The 17,382-nt window shown below is 42.1% G+C and overlaps 1 gene segment (V, D, J or C); it reads left to right on the top strand.

The window, feature by feature from the left end:
• Positions 1-13,318: 13,318 nt before the first annotated feature.
• LOC132869988 (immunoglobulin kappa variable 1-8-like) lies at positions 13,319-13,875 on the top strand (the record flags this gene model as incomplete). The annotated part of the segment is given in 2 exon segments: positions 13,319-13,391; positions 13,490-13,875. Coding segments are annotated over 2 exon segments (393 nt in total), but the record flags the coding sequence as incomplete, so codon positions are not given.
• Between the last annotated feature and the right edge of the window lie 3,507 nt (positions 13,876-17,382).

Genomic DNA, 17,382 nt, shown 5'->3' with positions numbered 1-17,382 from the left:
GCCTTAAACACACATGACTTGTGGACCACTGGGGGCGCTCATTGCACTGTAGCAGTTGCAGGAGAGGTGTTTACAATCATGAGGCACCAGGAGTATGTTGTTTTGGTTGCCTTAAACACACATGACTTGTGGGGAATGGGTAGGCAGTCGGGAGCAAGTGTTGTAGCATAGCGCCACCTACTGACATGGGAGAAACCAAAAAAATGTATTCTTCAAAAATTAATATCTCATCTTCTATTTTCTCAATCTTGATCAAACTTGATACGCACACTTTTAACACGTCACCTGACATATGTGCCAAATTTTGTGAACTTTTGCCACTGGGGGCGCTGTTTTCAGGCAACAATTTATATCTCGGCTTCTGATTGGTCAAACTTGATCAAACTTTACAAAACAACTCTTCATAGGTCCCTTGACATGTATACCAAATTTGGTGAACTTTCACCACTGGGGGCGCTCATTGCCCTGTAGCAGTTGCAGGAGAGGTGTTTACAATCATGAGGCACCAGGAGTATGTTGTTTTGGTTGCCTTAAACACACATGACTTGTGGACCACTGGGGGCGCTCATTGCACTGTAGCAGTTGCAGGAGAGGTGTTTACAATCATGAGGCACCAGGAGTATGTTGTTTTGGTTGCCTTAAACACACATGACTTGTGGGGAATGGGTAGGCAGTCGGGAGCAAGTGTTGTAGCATAGCGCCACCTACTGACATGGGAGAAACCAAAAAATTTATTCTTCAAAAATCAATATCTCATCTTCTATTTTCTCAATCTTGATCAAACTTGATAGGCACACTCTTAACAGGTCACCTGACATATGTGCCAAATTTTGTGAACTTTTGCCACTGGGGGCGCTGTTTTCAGGCAACAATTTATATCTCGGCTTCTGATTGGTCAAACTTGATCAAACTTTACAAAACAACTCTTCATCGGTCCCTTGACATGTATACCAAATTTGGTGAACTTTCACCACTGGGGGCGCTCATTGCGCTGTAGCAGTTGCAGGAGAGGTGTTTACAATCATGAGGCACCAGGAGTATGTTGTTTTGGTTGCCTTAAACACACATGACTTGTGGGGAATGGGTAGGCAGTCGGGAGCAAGTGTTGTAGCATAGCGCCACCTACTGACATGGGAGAAACCAAAAAATTTATTCTTCAAAAATCAATATCTCATCTTCTATTTTCTCAATCTTGATCAAACTTGATACGCACACTCTTAACAGGTCACCTGACATATGTGCCAAATTTTGTGAACTTTTGCCTCTGGGGGCGCTGTTTTCAGGCAACAATTTATATCTCGGCTTCTGATTGATCAAACTTGATCAAACTTCACAAAACAACTCTTCATAGGTCCCTTGACATGTATACCAAATTTGGTGAACTTTCACCACTGGGGGCGCTCATTGCGCTGTAGCAGTTGCAGGAGAGGTGTTTACAATCATGAGGCACCAGGAGTATGTTGTTTTGGTTGCCTTAAACACACATGACTTGTGGACCACTGGGGGCGCTCATTGCACTGTAGCAGTTGCAGGAGAGGTGTTTACAATCATGAGGCACCAGGAGTATGTTGTTTTGGTTGCCTTAAACACACATGACTTGTGGGGAATGGGTAGGCAGTCAGGAGCAAGTGTTGTAGCGTTACATACAGACTAATAGATGTCTAACAGAAGACAATCCTATGTAGCTATAGCTTGGTGACTGATGAGGTAAATACATTAATTTGGTTGGGAAGCCATGGCATAAAATGTTCTGTCCATGACAACATCTCAGCGCACCGTGTACTCTGTGTCCAATTCTGTGCTTTGTCACCATTGTGGGAGTAATGTCTCTTGCCAAAGAAGCTGTGGAAGGTATTTCGCGGGGACGCATGCCCCCGCCCCCCTTGGCCGCTGGCGCGAGGGCCCGTCGAGGCCGCTTGCGGCTTTAATTATTCTTCTTCTTCCGTCTTCCTCTTCTTCTTCTTCTTCTTCCGTCTTCTTCTTCTTCTTCTTTATTTTTCTCCGCTGTTGGGCCATTTTCGGGGCGCTTGCCATGGGCGAAAACGCACGAAATTTGGCACCAGTTCCGAGAATTGCCACCGCTACTCAGAACCAGAAGCCCAAACTTGGCCGGGGCTCAGGGCCTCTATAGCGCCCCCTAAGTCATTGTGATTTTGGCCTCCCGCATTAAGGTGCCTGGGTGCCATGTAGTTTGTAGTAGTGGCATGCCATTTGGTACGCATATGTATCTCGCTAAGCCGGACAAAAATGTAATGCCAATGCATTAGCCACGCCCAACAGGAAGTGAGGTAATTTCACTTTTGTGCGAAATGCATGGCTACGAAGACGGCGCAACTCCTCCTAGACCGTTCATAGGAATGTCACCAAAATTGATACACATCATCTACAGACATGGCTGACAAAAGTTACTAAATACGTTTCACGTAGGATAAACCGTTCAGAAGTTATACGTCAATCAATTTTCGATGCAAAATTTTACATGCTTAAAAATTCATAACAAATCTTCTGATTGCTCAAAACTGCTCATACTTCACACGCAAATCACTCATTGGGCTTCTGACATGTTACCCAATTTCTGTGATATTTCGCCACTAGGGGCGCTATTTTTGGGCAAAAATTCCAATCTTTCCTCAAATTTGGTCAAACTTCACGGCCACCCTCTTTCTACCTCCCATGTCATGTATACCACATTTTGGAAATTTTCGTCCATGGGGGGCGCTGTTTTTGGCCGACGCAATTGCTCCAAAACGGGTTTTTGGTAAATAATTCCATAATGCTTTTCCTTCACACCACTACCTTGTGATAGTACGTTGCTGTTGTAGACACTTATTTTTCCAACTCATAATCGCTCATGTACAGCATAGCGCCACCTACTGACATGGGAAAAACCAAAAAATTTATTCTTCAAAAATCTATATCTCATCTTCTATTTACTCAATTGTCATCAAACTTCATACGCAAACTCTTCATTGCTCACCTGACATATAAGCCAAATTTTGTGCACTTTCGCCACTGGGGGCGCTATTTTTGGGCAAAAAATCCAATCTTTCCTCAAATTTGGTCAAACTTCACGGCCACCCTCTTACTACCTCCCATGTCATGTCTACCACATTTTGGGAATTTTCGTCCATGGGGGGGCGCTGTTTTTGGCCGACGCAATTGCTCCATAACGGGTTTTTGGTAAATAATTCCATAATGCTTTTCCTTCACACCACTACCTTGTGATAGTACGTTGCTGTTGTGGACACTTATTTTTCCAACTCATAATCGCTCATGTACAGCATAGCGCCACCTACTGACATGGGAAAAACCAAAAAATTTATTCTTCAAAAATCTATATCTCATCTTCTATTTACTCAATTGTCATCAAACTTCATACACACACTCTTCATAGCTCACCTGACATATACGCCAAATTTTGTGCACTTTCGCCCCTGGGGGTGCTGGTTATGGCAAAAATGACATTGCAGCTTCTGATTTGTCAAACTTGGCAAGCAAACTCTTTACAAGACCCTTACTGGGGCGCTTGCCATGGTCGACAACGCACGAAATTTGGCTCCTTTTTCTTAGACTGCCACCGCTACTGAGAACCAGAAGCCCAGATCCAGGCGGGCCTCAGGGCCTCTATAGCGCCCCCTAACGTGTTGTGATTTTTGCCTCTCGCATTAAGGTGCCTGCTTGGCATATAGTTTCTAGTTATTAGGGCCCGAGCCCTATGGGCGAAGGCCCTATTGTTCTTGTAAGAGTTCACTATTCTTCTTCCGTCTTCTTCTTCTTCTTCTTCTTCTTCCGTCTTCTTCTTCTTCTTCTTCTTCTTTATTTTTCTCCGCTGTTGGGCCATTTTCGGGGCGCTTGCCATGGGCGAAAACGCACGAAATTTGGCACCAGTTCCGAGAATTGCCACCGCTACTCAGAACCAGAAGCCCTAACTTGGCCGGGGCTCAGGGCCTCTATAGCGCCCCCTAAGTCGTTATGATTTTGGCCTCCCGCATTAAGGTGCCTGGGTGCCATGTAGTTTGTAGTAGTGGCATGCCATTTGGTACGCATATGTATCTCACTCAGCCGGACAAAAATGTAATGCCAATGCATTAGCCACGCCCAACAGGAAGTGAGGTCATTTCACTTTTGTGCGAAATGCATGGCACCGAAGACGGCGCAACTCCTCCTAGACCGTTCATTGGAATGTCACCAAAATTGATACACATCATCTACAGACATGGCTGACAAAAGTTTCTAAATACGTTTCACGTAGGATTAACCGTTCAGAAGTTTTACGTCAATCAATTTTCGATGCAAAATTTTACATGCTTAAAAATTCATAACAAATCTTCTGATTGCTCAAAACTGCTCATACTTCACACACAAATCACTCATTGGGCTTCTGACATGTTACCCAATTTCTGTGATATTTCGCCACTGGGGGCGCTATTTTTGGGCAAAAATTCCAATCTTTCCTCAAATTTGGTCAAACTTCACGGCCACCCTCTTGCTACCTCCCATGTCATGTATACCACATTTTGGGAACTTTCGTCCATGGGGGGTGCTGTTTCTGGCCGATGCAATTGCTCCAGAACGGGTTTTCGGTAAATAATTCCATAATGCTTTTCCTTCACACCACTACCTTGTGATAGTACGTTGCTGTTGTAGACACTTATTTTTCCAACTCATAATCGCTCATGTACAGCATAGCGCCACCTACTGACATGGGAAAAACCAAAAAATTTATTCTTCAAAAATCTATACCTCATCTTCTATTTACTCGATTGTCATCAAACTTCATATGCAAACTCTTCATAGCTCACCTGACATATACGCCAAATTTTGTGCACTTTCGCCACTGGGGGCGCTGTTTTTGGGCAAAAGATCCAATCTTTCCTCAAATTTGGTCAAACTTCACGGCCACCCTCTTACTTCCTCCCATGTCATGTATACCACATTTTGGGAATTTTCGTCCATGGGGGGCGCTGTTTTTGGCCGACGCAATTTCTCCAAACCGGGTTTTTGGTTAATAATTCCATAATGCTTTTCCTTCACACCACTACCTTGTGATAGTACGCTGCTGTTGTGGACACTTATTTTTCCAACTCATAATCGCTCATGTACAGCATAGCGCCACCTACTGACATGGGAAAAAACAAAAAATTTATTCTTCAAAAATCTATATCTCATCTTCTATTTTCTCAATTGTCATCACACTTCATACGCAAACTCTTCATAGCTCACCTGACATATACGCCAAATTTTGTGCACTTTCGCCCCTGGGGGTGCTGGTTATGGCAAACCCTATTGTTACCATGTGTCCAATTCTGTGCTTTGTCGCCATTGTGGGAGTAATGTCTCTTGCCGAAGAAGCTGTGGAAGGTATTTCGCGGGGACGCATGCCCCCGCCCCCCTTGGCCGCTGGCGCGAGGGCCCGTCGAGGCCGCTTGCGGCTTTAATTTATTATTCCTGCTGTACAGCACCTTGTAACTTGTTTTCGAAAGTGCTATACAAATAAAGTTATTCTTATCATCATCATCATCATCATCATCATCATCATCATCATCTTCCACCTGGCAGCACAGAAGATTTTTACAATCATCACAGTTTCACAGTGGACACCCAACATTATGTTCACCAATTAAGTAAAATTCAAATTTATAGTAATTGATTGTGAAATACTGTCTGGTCACAATTACCCCTTCTGTCTCAATTATGGCACTGAATAACAGCCAGAAAATGTATTTTGTATTATAAAATACTGGACTTATTATATGCAAATGTGAAGGATGCATATAGCTCTAGCGATCTCCCCCCGGGCAGATCAGATCACAACCTGGTCTTGCTCACTCCCACCTACACACCCATGGTGCAGCGGCAACCAGTGTCCACAAAGGCAGTGAGGTGCTGGACACTGGAAGCCATTGCAATCTTGCAGGGATGTTTCGAGGTCACAGATTGGGATGTGCTCTGTGAACCTCATGGAAATGACATCGACTCCATGACTGACTGCATTACAGAGTACATCTCCTTCTGTGTGGAAAGCATAGTACCTACAAGGACAGTAAGGTGCTTTGCCAACAACAAGCCTTGGGTCACAAGTGACCTGAAAGCATTACTAAACAAGAAGAAAAAAGCTTTCAGGGATGGTGACCGAGAGGCACTCAGGAGTGTGCAGAGGGAGCTTAAGGTGAGGCTGAAGGAGAGCAAAGAGGCATACAGGAGGAAGCTGGAAAACAAGCTCCAGCAGAACAACAGGACCACCGTCAATTCATAAGCACCAAGAGATGTATAAGTTCAAGATGTAAAGCATCACATGTTTAATAGACAAAGATATTGAGCCAATTGACTAGAGCTACAAAACACACTCACTCCTCGGCGGAAGTCTTCCCATTTTCCTTTTTTCGATTCACCACCTGGAAAAAAACAGTTCTTTGGCATGTGACAAAATGTCTGTTTTGGTTGAATTCTTGGATACCTCAAGTACCCTGGTGCCACCACCAGAACGCTTCCTCATTTGTTTTCCCTCATGGATCCACCCTAACTCAATTTTTCTTGAAGTCTTAACAGCATTTTTAGAACGATCACGGCTTGTTTTTTTGCACTCTTTGCAGGTCAGGGTTCCTGTTCAGACTCCTCATCTTGACTTGCTGTTGCTGTCCTTAGTTTCTTTCGAAGTTTTTCAAGAAGGAACATCCTTGAACTATTGTCTTTTTGTTTTTCTTTGTCCAGACATTATCGCCTCAGAGCAATCCTGTCCCCATAAACTGGTATATAGCGTGCAAGGTAGGCATCTTCTATTTCTTTGATAAGCAATGAGTCAATCTGTGAAGAATCATTAAAAAATATAAGCTAACTTTAAATGAACTGCCAGTTAATTTGTACCTGAGTATCAGTATACTGTCATATACTAGGGCTGAACAATTCATAGAAATTTAATTAAAATTGCAATATGAACTTCTGCAATTCTCTTAGCATCTGAGAGTAAACATGGTGATTCTGCAGTGATGTCCTGGCCAACCTCATCCTCTCCTCCCCTCTCCTCCTACACCTCATCCTCTGCTTCTTAACCTCCCCCCTCCCCCTCTGGTTTTCTCCTTCTCCTGTCTTTTTCGACCTCTTCCTCTCCTCCTCCTCTCCTGTTCCATAACAGAGATGGTCTGATCTAAAATCATATTTGACATATATGACAGTTTACAGGGGGTGGCACGGTGGTGCAGTTGGTTAGCACTGTTGCCTCACAACAACAAGGTCCGGGTTCGAGCCCCGTGGCCGGCGAGGGCCTTTCTGTGTGGAGTTTGCATGTTCTCCCCGTGTCTGCGTGGGTTTCCTCCAGGTGCTCCGGTTTCCCCCAAAGTCATGCAGGTTAGGTTAACTGGTGGCTCTAAATTGACCGTAGGTGTGAATGTGAGTGTGAATGGTTATTTGTCTCTGTCTCAGCCCTGCAATAACCTGGTGACTTGTCCAGGGTGTACCCCACCTCTCGCCCATATTCAGCTGGGATAGGCTCAGGATAAGGCTCAGTAGGACAGGATAAGCTGCTAAAGATAATGGATGGATGGGCAGTTTACAGGGATCTGTCTAGTACAGATGTATCATACATATACTTCAATAATTTAATCAAATAATTCAATTTAATTTTACAAATCGTATTACATTTGGAATATCAATCAAAATAATTGCAATTAGATACATTTTTGTTTAAATTGTGCAGCCCTATTATATACCAAACAACTGCAGTCATGACTTTTCCACACTTTTTCTCAACATTTCACAACTTTTACCAGCAAGAAATATTTAGCCACAGTAAGACACAATTCAGTTGTAAAACTACACAGTCCTGGATTATTAAGTTCTTCATTGTGTCAATACTTGTAGGCTATAGAAGCCCTTGTAATCGTACAGGAGAATTTCAGATGTTCAATAAAGCCAACAACTTCACCTCTTCTTAAAGGCTACAACGAGTAATACACAGGCTTTTAGTCCACAGACTTTGTCAGCTCATAATTCAAATTTGTCCTAAGAACTTGTTGATGGCTAATAACGTTAATAACGCAAATATCTGGGTTCTTGCCATGAAAAGTGGAATTAACCTTACCTTGACTTGTTGCATTCGGTCAATGTTTTCCTCTGCAACACCTCGCTTTCAAAGAAAATCCCATATACCATTGTCATGCGACGTTTGCTCTGCCATTTCCTCGGTTTTCTGGAAATACATATGTTTTGTTGCTTCATCAACAATCGTCAGTCTCCTTGGCCCTGTACTACGAACGGAGGTTAACCTACCCAGAAGTAACCCAGGGTTCCCCCGCTAAACCGGGGTTGACAAAACCTGGTTATCTTGTTTGGGGTTAAACGGTACTACGACGCCAGTTATGAAGTTGATTTGTTGAACCTGGTTTAACCTAATCAGGGTTAATGCGCGTTCACGTTAAAGGGGAGGTTATCAGCGCAAATCACCACTGTTCACAATGGCACGGTTGCCGTACTTCACGGAGGAAGAATGCGCTGTTATAATGCAAAGCTACGAGGAGTTCAAAACAACATTAATTAAGAGCAAAATCTAACACAGCGGCTGCCAATAAGGAGCGGCAAGCATGTTGGCAACGAATTGCCGATCGGGTAAATGCGTAAGTACATTCTCCCCTCTACATGTTCCAGAACAGAAGTATAGGATGAGAGAAAGCTTCATGATCAATCACAAGTCACAGAAAATGGTCCTTCGACGTGGCCCCAGTCATATATAGCTTGTTTAATGTCCGAAAAATCCTGAATAAAATTTGGTATGGTAAATTCATGGAGTAGCCTACTTAAGCTGATATGTGCACAGAGTCACATGAATTAGGATGACTGACTGTTCAGTCCCTTTGACTAAGTTGGTGTCGGTCCTGTGAACATTTCAGAGGCAACAGCAGTGCCAAACGCACCTGGCAACAGGTGGAAATGAAATATAAAAACATCATTCATAATGAGGTGTGTGTGCGCGTGCAAGCAAGCATTCATTTGCCTTTTATTTATTCAAGTTTTATCTGTTTGCCTAATAGTTTAAATTGTTTTGTATATAGTTTATAATGTTGTTGTGTGATATTAATGATAATATTGTGGGAAAACTACTTTGCACGGACGTTCATTTAATTTATTCTATCGTCATTTTGTTTGTTCTATTTTTGTGTATTTTATTTATTTATCTGTTTGTCTAGTTGTATCTATTTTTCTAATAATAATGTATTTTTTGGATTAATAGTTTATTTTTTCCTATTAAAATAATCTTGTGTTCTTGTTATAACTTTATCTATTTATCTGACTGTTTAGTTGTATCTATTTTTGTTACAATTTCAATATTTTTAATATAGAAAGTTTGTTTTTTTTCTATTAAAATGTTCTTGTGTGATAACTAGTTCTTGTGTTATATTTATTGTAGTTGTATCTATTTTGTATCTCAGACGTAAATATTTTTGTAAAACAAGTGTTTTTCTATAAAATATTCTTGCGTTCTTGGTAACTATGTTCTTGAGTGGGTTCTTTTTTTTTTTTTTTTTACAGAAAAGCCGTTCTGCATGAACATTCATTGAAGCCCTCATTGTTTTTTAATGGTTATTTATGAGCGTTTAGGGGTTACAATAATGTAAGTCTAGGTTGCTTTATATAAAAGGTATGTCCAGAAATACTGTCTAAGCAGAGGGATCTGGCTTCTTTAGACGCTGTCTTCTTAAAACTGAATAAATATTTAAAAAGAGCCAAATGAGCCAGTCTTTTGAACGGCTCTTTTCAATGAACGGCTCACAAAGATGCGGATCCCATCAAAGAGCCATAAATCCCATCTCTAATCTGCGCTCCGATATCGCACGGGTCATCCAGGTACGCTGGCATTGTCTCTAGAGGAAATGTCGGTGGAGAGGTGGTGTTTAAAAAGGGTGTGGTTAATCGGAAACCTCGGGTTAACCAAGAACATGGCAAAACGTAAAATATTATTTATTTTGCAGACTGAAAAGTAGCATCATAGGAAGTCAAAAAATGCAGTGTGGAAAGAAATCACTGCTGGGGTCAAGAGCATTTCCATCAACAATCAAAGTACAGCTGATGGTTCAATATTTAACTTCTACATCCATGATATATAGAGCCGACATTTTATCCTCTATAAAGTAGTCTAATATAATTGCTTATATCAGAAAATTTTACATCTCAGGGAAGAAAAAAAGGGTCAAATCTCAAACTGGCCACAAAAAAATTACATGGTTGTGGAGATCTTTGTTGTTGTGTTGTTGTTCTTTAAAAACATGTCCTCATTTTAATGAAGTTTCAGTTTAATCAGAGCCAGGCATCAGTGGTGTTCAGCCTTCAGCTAGACAAACCGGCCTGGAGGCCCAGAGAGCCAGGAAACCCTGAGCTGAGAGACAGACAGAGAGAGAGAAAAAGTAAGTGTCCTCCGCTCCCTGTGCTGCCACACCATCAACCTGGATGCTTTGGGAGACAAAAGCGACTCAATAACCACTTGTCCCTCTCCATAAAAAAATCCCTGCACTCCTCACAACCCCTCTCACAACTTACAGATGTGTCGAGGTCTTTTAACAGAGCCAGATGTGCTATTGTTGAGATGTAATGACTGGCAAAGCTCTTGTTTAAATATGTGACTCAATAATCCTGTAACCCGTCAAACAGCAAATTGGTGAACCGAACCACTGCTTTTAATTATGGCACCAATAGCAAGTAGGCTATCTCAGAATGAAAGAGAAAATAATCTGATGCCAAAACAACTGTTCATCCTGTTCACTGCAAAAAAAAATTGTGTTCGGGACATACGACACATAGGTCTAGTCAATCTCGGACTTTAGAAAATATAGCATTTGTGTGTTGATGCAGTTGCATGAGAAAAGAACCTGAATGCAAAACCAAAGACACTCGTGTAGAATGTAGATCATGATCACCGAAAACTTCTGTGAGACTGAGCGAATATAAAGGACAATGTGTTGGTAAAACAGGACTTAAAGGGCATATCCTGCACCAATTTCATTTTTTTTTTTTTTATATGAAAGTATGTCCCTTTACACACTCATCCAGAAGGGTAATTTTGCACCAGGCCATCTGTCTACAGCAAAAAATCAAAAATAATAATTACAAAACGTGTCTGGAAAAATCCCAAGGGAGTCTCGAGCCAGAATCGTGACGTTACCTGCAGAAGCGTCAGTGCACAGCCTGTGTAGACCAAGCGCTCCGATTTCTCTCTCATTGTCCGGTCTTTTGGAAAACGATGAGTACTAATCCCATCATGATTGGTGTTGCTACACCCTCCTACGATAGATACAGATACATCTGTTAACCATTTTAATAATTACGTGATAACGTTGAAGAAATTTGCAGAAAACCACCAGGTCGTTTTTTCATAAACAAACCAGCGCTCACGTAGGATTCAGAGGGAGGCGTCTCGCACGCGACGTCACGAAAATCAATGTTTGCCGGGAAATAAATCCAAATGCCAAGGTTTTTTTTTAAGGCAAAATTAGCCTCAAATGGCTTGATTTCAATTGAATTTTTCTGGTATTGTGCAAGGCAAAAAAAAATGCACAAAATGCAAAATGTGACAGATATTTGATCAATGTTTAATATAAAATAGGAGAATTACATTGATCTTCCTCCTGAATTTACCCAAGATATGCACTTTAACAGTTGGTGTGAGGTTCAAGATATGGTTCATGAAAAAGTCATTTGATGAGAGAGAGAGAGAGAGAGAGAGAGAGAGAGAGAGAGAGAGCAGTGAGGTGTCAGTGAGATTTGCATGAACAGGACGGAATCGTTTCATTTCTCCCAGAATAGAGCAGAAACTTCACCAGATGTTCAACTTCCTTCAGTCAAACTCACTGAAGCACAAAACACAGCACTGAATCTACAGCTAATCACACTCTCTCATCACACTGATCATCACTATTAACTCCAATAAAAGAACAGACAACGTCCAAAATTCAGCTTTATTTCAGCACAAACTACAGGAAGAGCAACAGGACAGTGAAGAGAGGAAAGACAGAAATGTCAGCATTGTGTAGAATTGAAACTCTATTGTAGATGGATCATAAGCAGCTCCATGTTAAACTCTATCTTGGATCCACTAGCCTTCACACTGACTCTTTCTGAACGTGACTGGATGATTGACGTTGTTATGGGAGACCGTGCAGCGGAACTCCTCCCCCTTTTCCCAGAGGTCTTTGCTGAGGGTCAGGGTGCTGCTGCGGCTGTAACGGCCGTTCTTCTCTACTTCTGCACTGCTCAGAACCCCGTTCTTCACCTCTGAGCCGTCCACTGTCCAGCTCACCAGCGCCCCCTGTGGAGAGTAGCCAGACAGCAGGCAGAGCAGCGAGGCCGATCCCTCAGACAGCTGCAGAGGGGACGGAGGGAGCAGAGACACGGAGGGAGACACTGTGGAACCCGCTGGAGAGGAGAAACACACAAACACATCATAGACACCTCATTCACACATAATTAGAAATGAGGATGAAATATTTCTGGAACTTTGTGGAACTGACTGATCTTACAGAGGAATTAAGTCGAATAAAGTCTGACTTCATGACTGAGTTTCATTCACTACTTTATTATGTGACATCAGTTTCAGTGCAGCAACAAAACAAACATGTTCCACTCTGTAATTTATCTGGGAAAATAATTTTACAACAAGTTTTATTACTTTATAGTTCAAACCTTCAGCACATTTAACTGCAGCAAATACAAATGTAGCTGATGACAGAAATATTCATCGTTTAACACAAACACACACAGCAGCTTTCATCTGGATTTTACATCAGCACACAGTCACTATATTTATTAAATGTTTATTATAGAGTAACTGCAGAGTTATTGCATGTTGAATTTATAGCAACTGTGTAATTATTACATATTTAACATCAATAATTGTGTATTTATTTAATGTTTAAGAACATTGATATGGGATCTGTTCAGATACTGAAATGTATTCCTCATCAGAGCAAAATAACACACAATAAAATCAATTCTACAATTATGAACATAAATAATTTTGTCAGTTTAAGTTTATTTATTATTGTAAGAAGTAATGAACTAAATTAATTTTGCATTAAAAGAAGAAAACACACTTACTGTTCACGATGAGTTTGGAGCCTCCACCAAAAGTGTACCACAGTGATACATTCTAATGAAACCGTCGTACAAAAACCTCCATCACACTGCAGTACACACACACACACACACACACACACACACACACACACACACACACACACACACACACACACTTTGCATTATCAGTCCATGCTTCAGTGCTCTGCGAGTGTTTATAGCCCTGTGACTTTAACACTTCATGACTGAGAGCTGCTGCTCAGCAACTTCACCCACAGCAACCATGACTTTGATCAGCGTCTTCATCTGCACACTGGCCCTCTGGACTCAAGGTGAGAGTTTAACATCAACTCACAGCCTCACACACTTCATTTCATACGAATTCTACACCACTTTAGAGCTTACAAACACAATCTATGTTTCTCTTCAGGATCCAGAGGTCAGGTGACTGTGACTCAGACTCCTTCAGTGCAAACTGTTGCTCCAGGAAACACAGTCACCATCAACTGTAGAACCAGTAGCAGAGTGTATGGTGGTAGCAATCTCGCCTGGTACCTGCAGAAACCTGGAGAAGCTCCTAAACTCCTGATCTACTTGGCTACTAGATTACAGTCAGGGACTCCAGCTCGTTTCAGCGGCAGTGGATCGAATACTGACTTCACTCTGACCATCAGTGGAGTCCAGACTGAAGATGCAGGAGATTACTACTGTCAGAGTTATCATAGTGGTCCAGTGTTCACACAGTGTTAGAGCGTCGTACAAAAACCTGGGTCAGTGAGAGTGCACAGAGAAGCACTGCTGCAGCTGGGAGCGACTGCAGGTGCTGAGGGGGAGGATGTGATACAGCACAATGACACACACTGTGGACGAGAGAAAACACACCACACTAACTCACTAATACACACACATCTGTGAGAGGAGTCCACCTTTCTCAGCTGTGGACAGACAAACAAAGTCCTGATCATTCTGATTCACTGCTTACTAATTATCTTGATCCCATTTTACACACTTAAGTATTTATTATAGTTATAATTTGTTGCAGATATGATTTACTATTATACATGATTATAGAGTTAATATTTTATTATAATAACTTTATCCATGTATTGTTTGTAGCCGCTTAAGCCTCACTCACAACCCGCCGTACGTGCTGCTATGGGCGGTTTAAGGTAAAAAAATTTGGCAAAATTATGCTTGAGACTTGCGCGACACTTGCGTGTTCAGCTCAGTAGAAGGTTGCAGACTGCCCGTGGAGACTTTTGGTTCTGCACATGCAAGTTCTATAGGTCTTGCGACAAATCAAGAACACATACACTACATATGGGACCCGTATTCCTTTTGTACACCTGAACCAAGTCAGCAGCGCGGCTAGTAGGGGCTTTTTGTGATGACAGTAAGACGCATGATTGAGACACAGTCACTGTATGAGTGATGCGCCTCAGAAGTACTTCACAAGTATTCCACACTTGCTATTTGTGCGGCGCACAAGACAGAAGTTTATCTCACTTTCTACCCCTATGTGTGGCGTGAACGCAGTGCACAGGAACTGCACGCAACACGAGGGGCAAGACTCTGGGTATATATATTGGGGAGGAACCAAGGAACCGATCGTGTAGCGTGTAGCATTGCAGAAAGGAAGAAGACCACCTCATTTGCTGTTTTTATTTGAGTGTATGTTAATTTACCATGCAAACGTCAAATAATAAAACATGAGTATAAGGGAATAATGCATTTTATTACATTGCAAAAAATCCCAACTAAATAGCCCAACAGTTTGAGCACTGAAACACACTTTGACTCCGAGCTGCTGTCCTGCTCCGACTCCTGCTGAGTGGTGGGACGGGGTGTCGGGATGTCCTTGTCCTCATCACTGAGCATGGCATAATGGCCTGACAGCGATGATGGGATTGCAATGTCCTCACTTCTGGGCATCGTTACCTGAAACGTACATGAAACTCAGCATATATAATATTAATTACATAAGCATATAGATCCTGAACGAATGTTTAAAGCGTGTGTATTTACCTGTGAAAATCCCTCTGGCGGGCTGCTGTGCCTTCTGCCGGCTTGAAGGCAAACTTCTCCCTGTCCGTGCAGGGCTCGCCGGTGCTGCTACCATCATCATCAAAGTCTTCCTCCTCCTCCCCCTCTGCTGTTTCAGGCTGGGTTACTTCACTTTTGCTCACTTCTTCTTGGGTCCCATTTTCTAAACTTTAAACTGATTTTTACAAAAATTTTTTCCACAAAATATCCAATGTTCTTCAACCGAAAGACAGATGCAGAATGCTGCAGACATGCTGGTTTTATACCCACTCCTGGCTTGCATCACACGCAAGTTATGAGTGATTGTAACGTGCTAATCACACGTGTCACACACGCTTCACAAGTGTGGCCTGAACTCGTAGTGCAGGAAACTGCTGAAATTCACACGCTCTGAACATACACTGATCACGTGCATCAGACATACGCTTTCCACGGGCTAATGGTGCAAGTTTTCCCACACCTCGGGGAAGTCAGGTGTGCAACCTATACTTGACAAGTACTTTGCCCGTACTCCACCCCCAAACTTTCCCCCGGGCTCACCGCGACCCTGCGGCACAGCTTCAAGCTACCAAACTGTGTGACCCGTGCGTGTCCAAAACACTTATGGCGGGTTGTGAGTGAGGCTTTATCCTGTACAGGGTCGCAGGCAAGCTGGAGCCTATCCCAGCTGACTATGGGTGAGAGGCGGGGTACACCCTGGACAAGTCGCCAGGCCATCGCAGGGCTAACACATAGACACACAAACAACCATTCACACTCACGGTCAATTTAGAGCCACCAATTAGCCTAACCTGCATGTCTTTGAACTGTGGGGGAAACCGGAGCACCCCCATGCAGACACGGGGAGAACAGGAAAACTCTACACTGAAAGGCCCCCGTCAGCCGCTGGGCTCGAACCCAGGACCGTCTTTCTGTGAGGCGACAGTGCTAACCACTACACCACCATGCCGCCTTATAATAGCTTTAATATTCATGAAATAGAACCATATTATCAAGCTGAGTCTGACATTTAAAATGTAAATGCCATTTCTATTTTTCTTCTCATCATCACGCATCACAGTTGAAGTTCATTTCAGAATCAAGTCATAAAACACAAAGAAAGACAGGGAGGGACCTGAGAAAACAGACAGAGAAGAAAAGTGCAGTGAGCAGAATAATGCTAAAACAGATGTCCATGAAATTCCAAGCATCTCTCCTGGTTTTTAGAGTAAAGAAATGAAGTGTCTCCCTTTGACAGTGTCACATGAAAAAGCAGAGCGTCCAATAAGCAGAGATTCTCAGAAGTCCCATTCGACCTGTGTTTGGGATTTCTACTTTCTGGTTTTTGAATAGTGTCAGGGAGAGTTTCAGCTTTTTATGAAGTTATCATGTTAAATTATATGAAACTGGGATGATGGGTCACAGAAAATATTATATTTTCAAACGTTTCTCACTTTCACAATAGATCACTCACTTTCTTTCCTTCCGGGTCACTAGAGGAGTCACGAGGGGCATTTTGTAGGTCAGTGTGTGTGAACACGGCGTCACAAACCCAATGGAAACAGGAAGTCAGATATATTTACACTTTAGATAAGTTTCAAAAGCAAGATACTGAACAGAACTCGAGTTAACAGGTGGAAAATAAAAATGTAACTTTGCAGCTGAAATGCTGAATGTTCTGTATATTATATGAATAAAAACTCCATTTTACTGTCTGAACATTCTTGTTGTAAGCTTCTTTAAGATCTGTTTTAAACTGCAAGTGTCCACATCACACATGAATTACACTCGCCTTGTTCATTTAAGTCGTTATATCTCAGTCCAAGTGAACCAGCCCTGTTTGATCCTGCAAATATATCTGATGAATTTGCACAAGATTTTCATGATGAAATGGAGTTAATTCATCTGTAGTTGAATTAATTAAAACTGGTGAACATGAACACTGCGGAAAAATATGACGTGAGCAACGTATTGTCTGTATTTCAATTCAATTAATCAATATCATTTGCTTCAATTAATCTAAACCCTTGGATTACTACTCAGGAAAATTTGTGCAAGTTGACAAATTAGTATTCCACAAAAAAAGAAAGACAGTCTCAAGGTGTTGAGCTCATTCCACACTTTACAGTACTGCTGTGTTCATGAGCGGATCAGGTCTGAGCAAGTAAAATTGATGTTCTTTTCTGTTCAGATTTCAAAACAATCAATTATGCCTGCAACCTTCAGTCCAAAGTTTCTGTGAAAATCCACTGGCATTGTCTTCCTCATTTCTTCTCTCACTGGCCACTCGATTCATCCTTT

This window comes from Neoarius graeffei, chromosome 21 (genome assembly GCF_027579695.1).
Source record: "Neoarius graeffei isolate fNeoGra1 chromosome 21, fNeoGra1.pri, whole genome shotgun sequence".
Taxonomy (NCBI): domain Eukaryota; kingdom Metazoa; phylum Chordata; class Actinopteri; order Siluriformes; family Ariidae; genus Neoarius; species Neoarius graeffei.
Note: the sequence above shows the minus strand (reverse complement) of the source record. Positions and strands in the feature narration are given on the sequence as shown.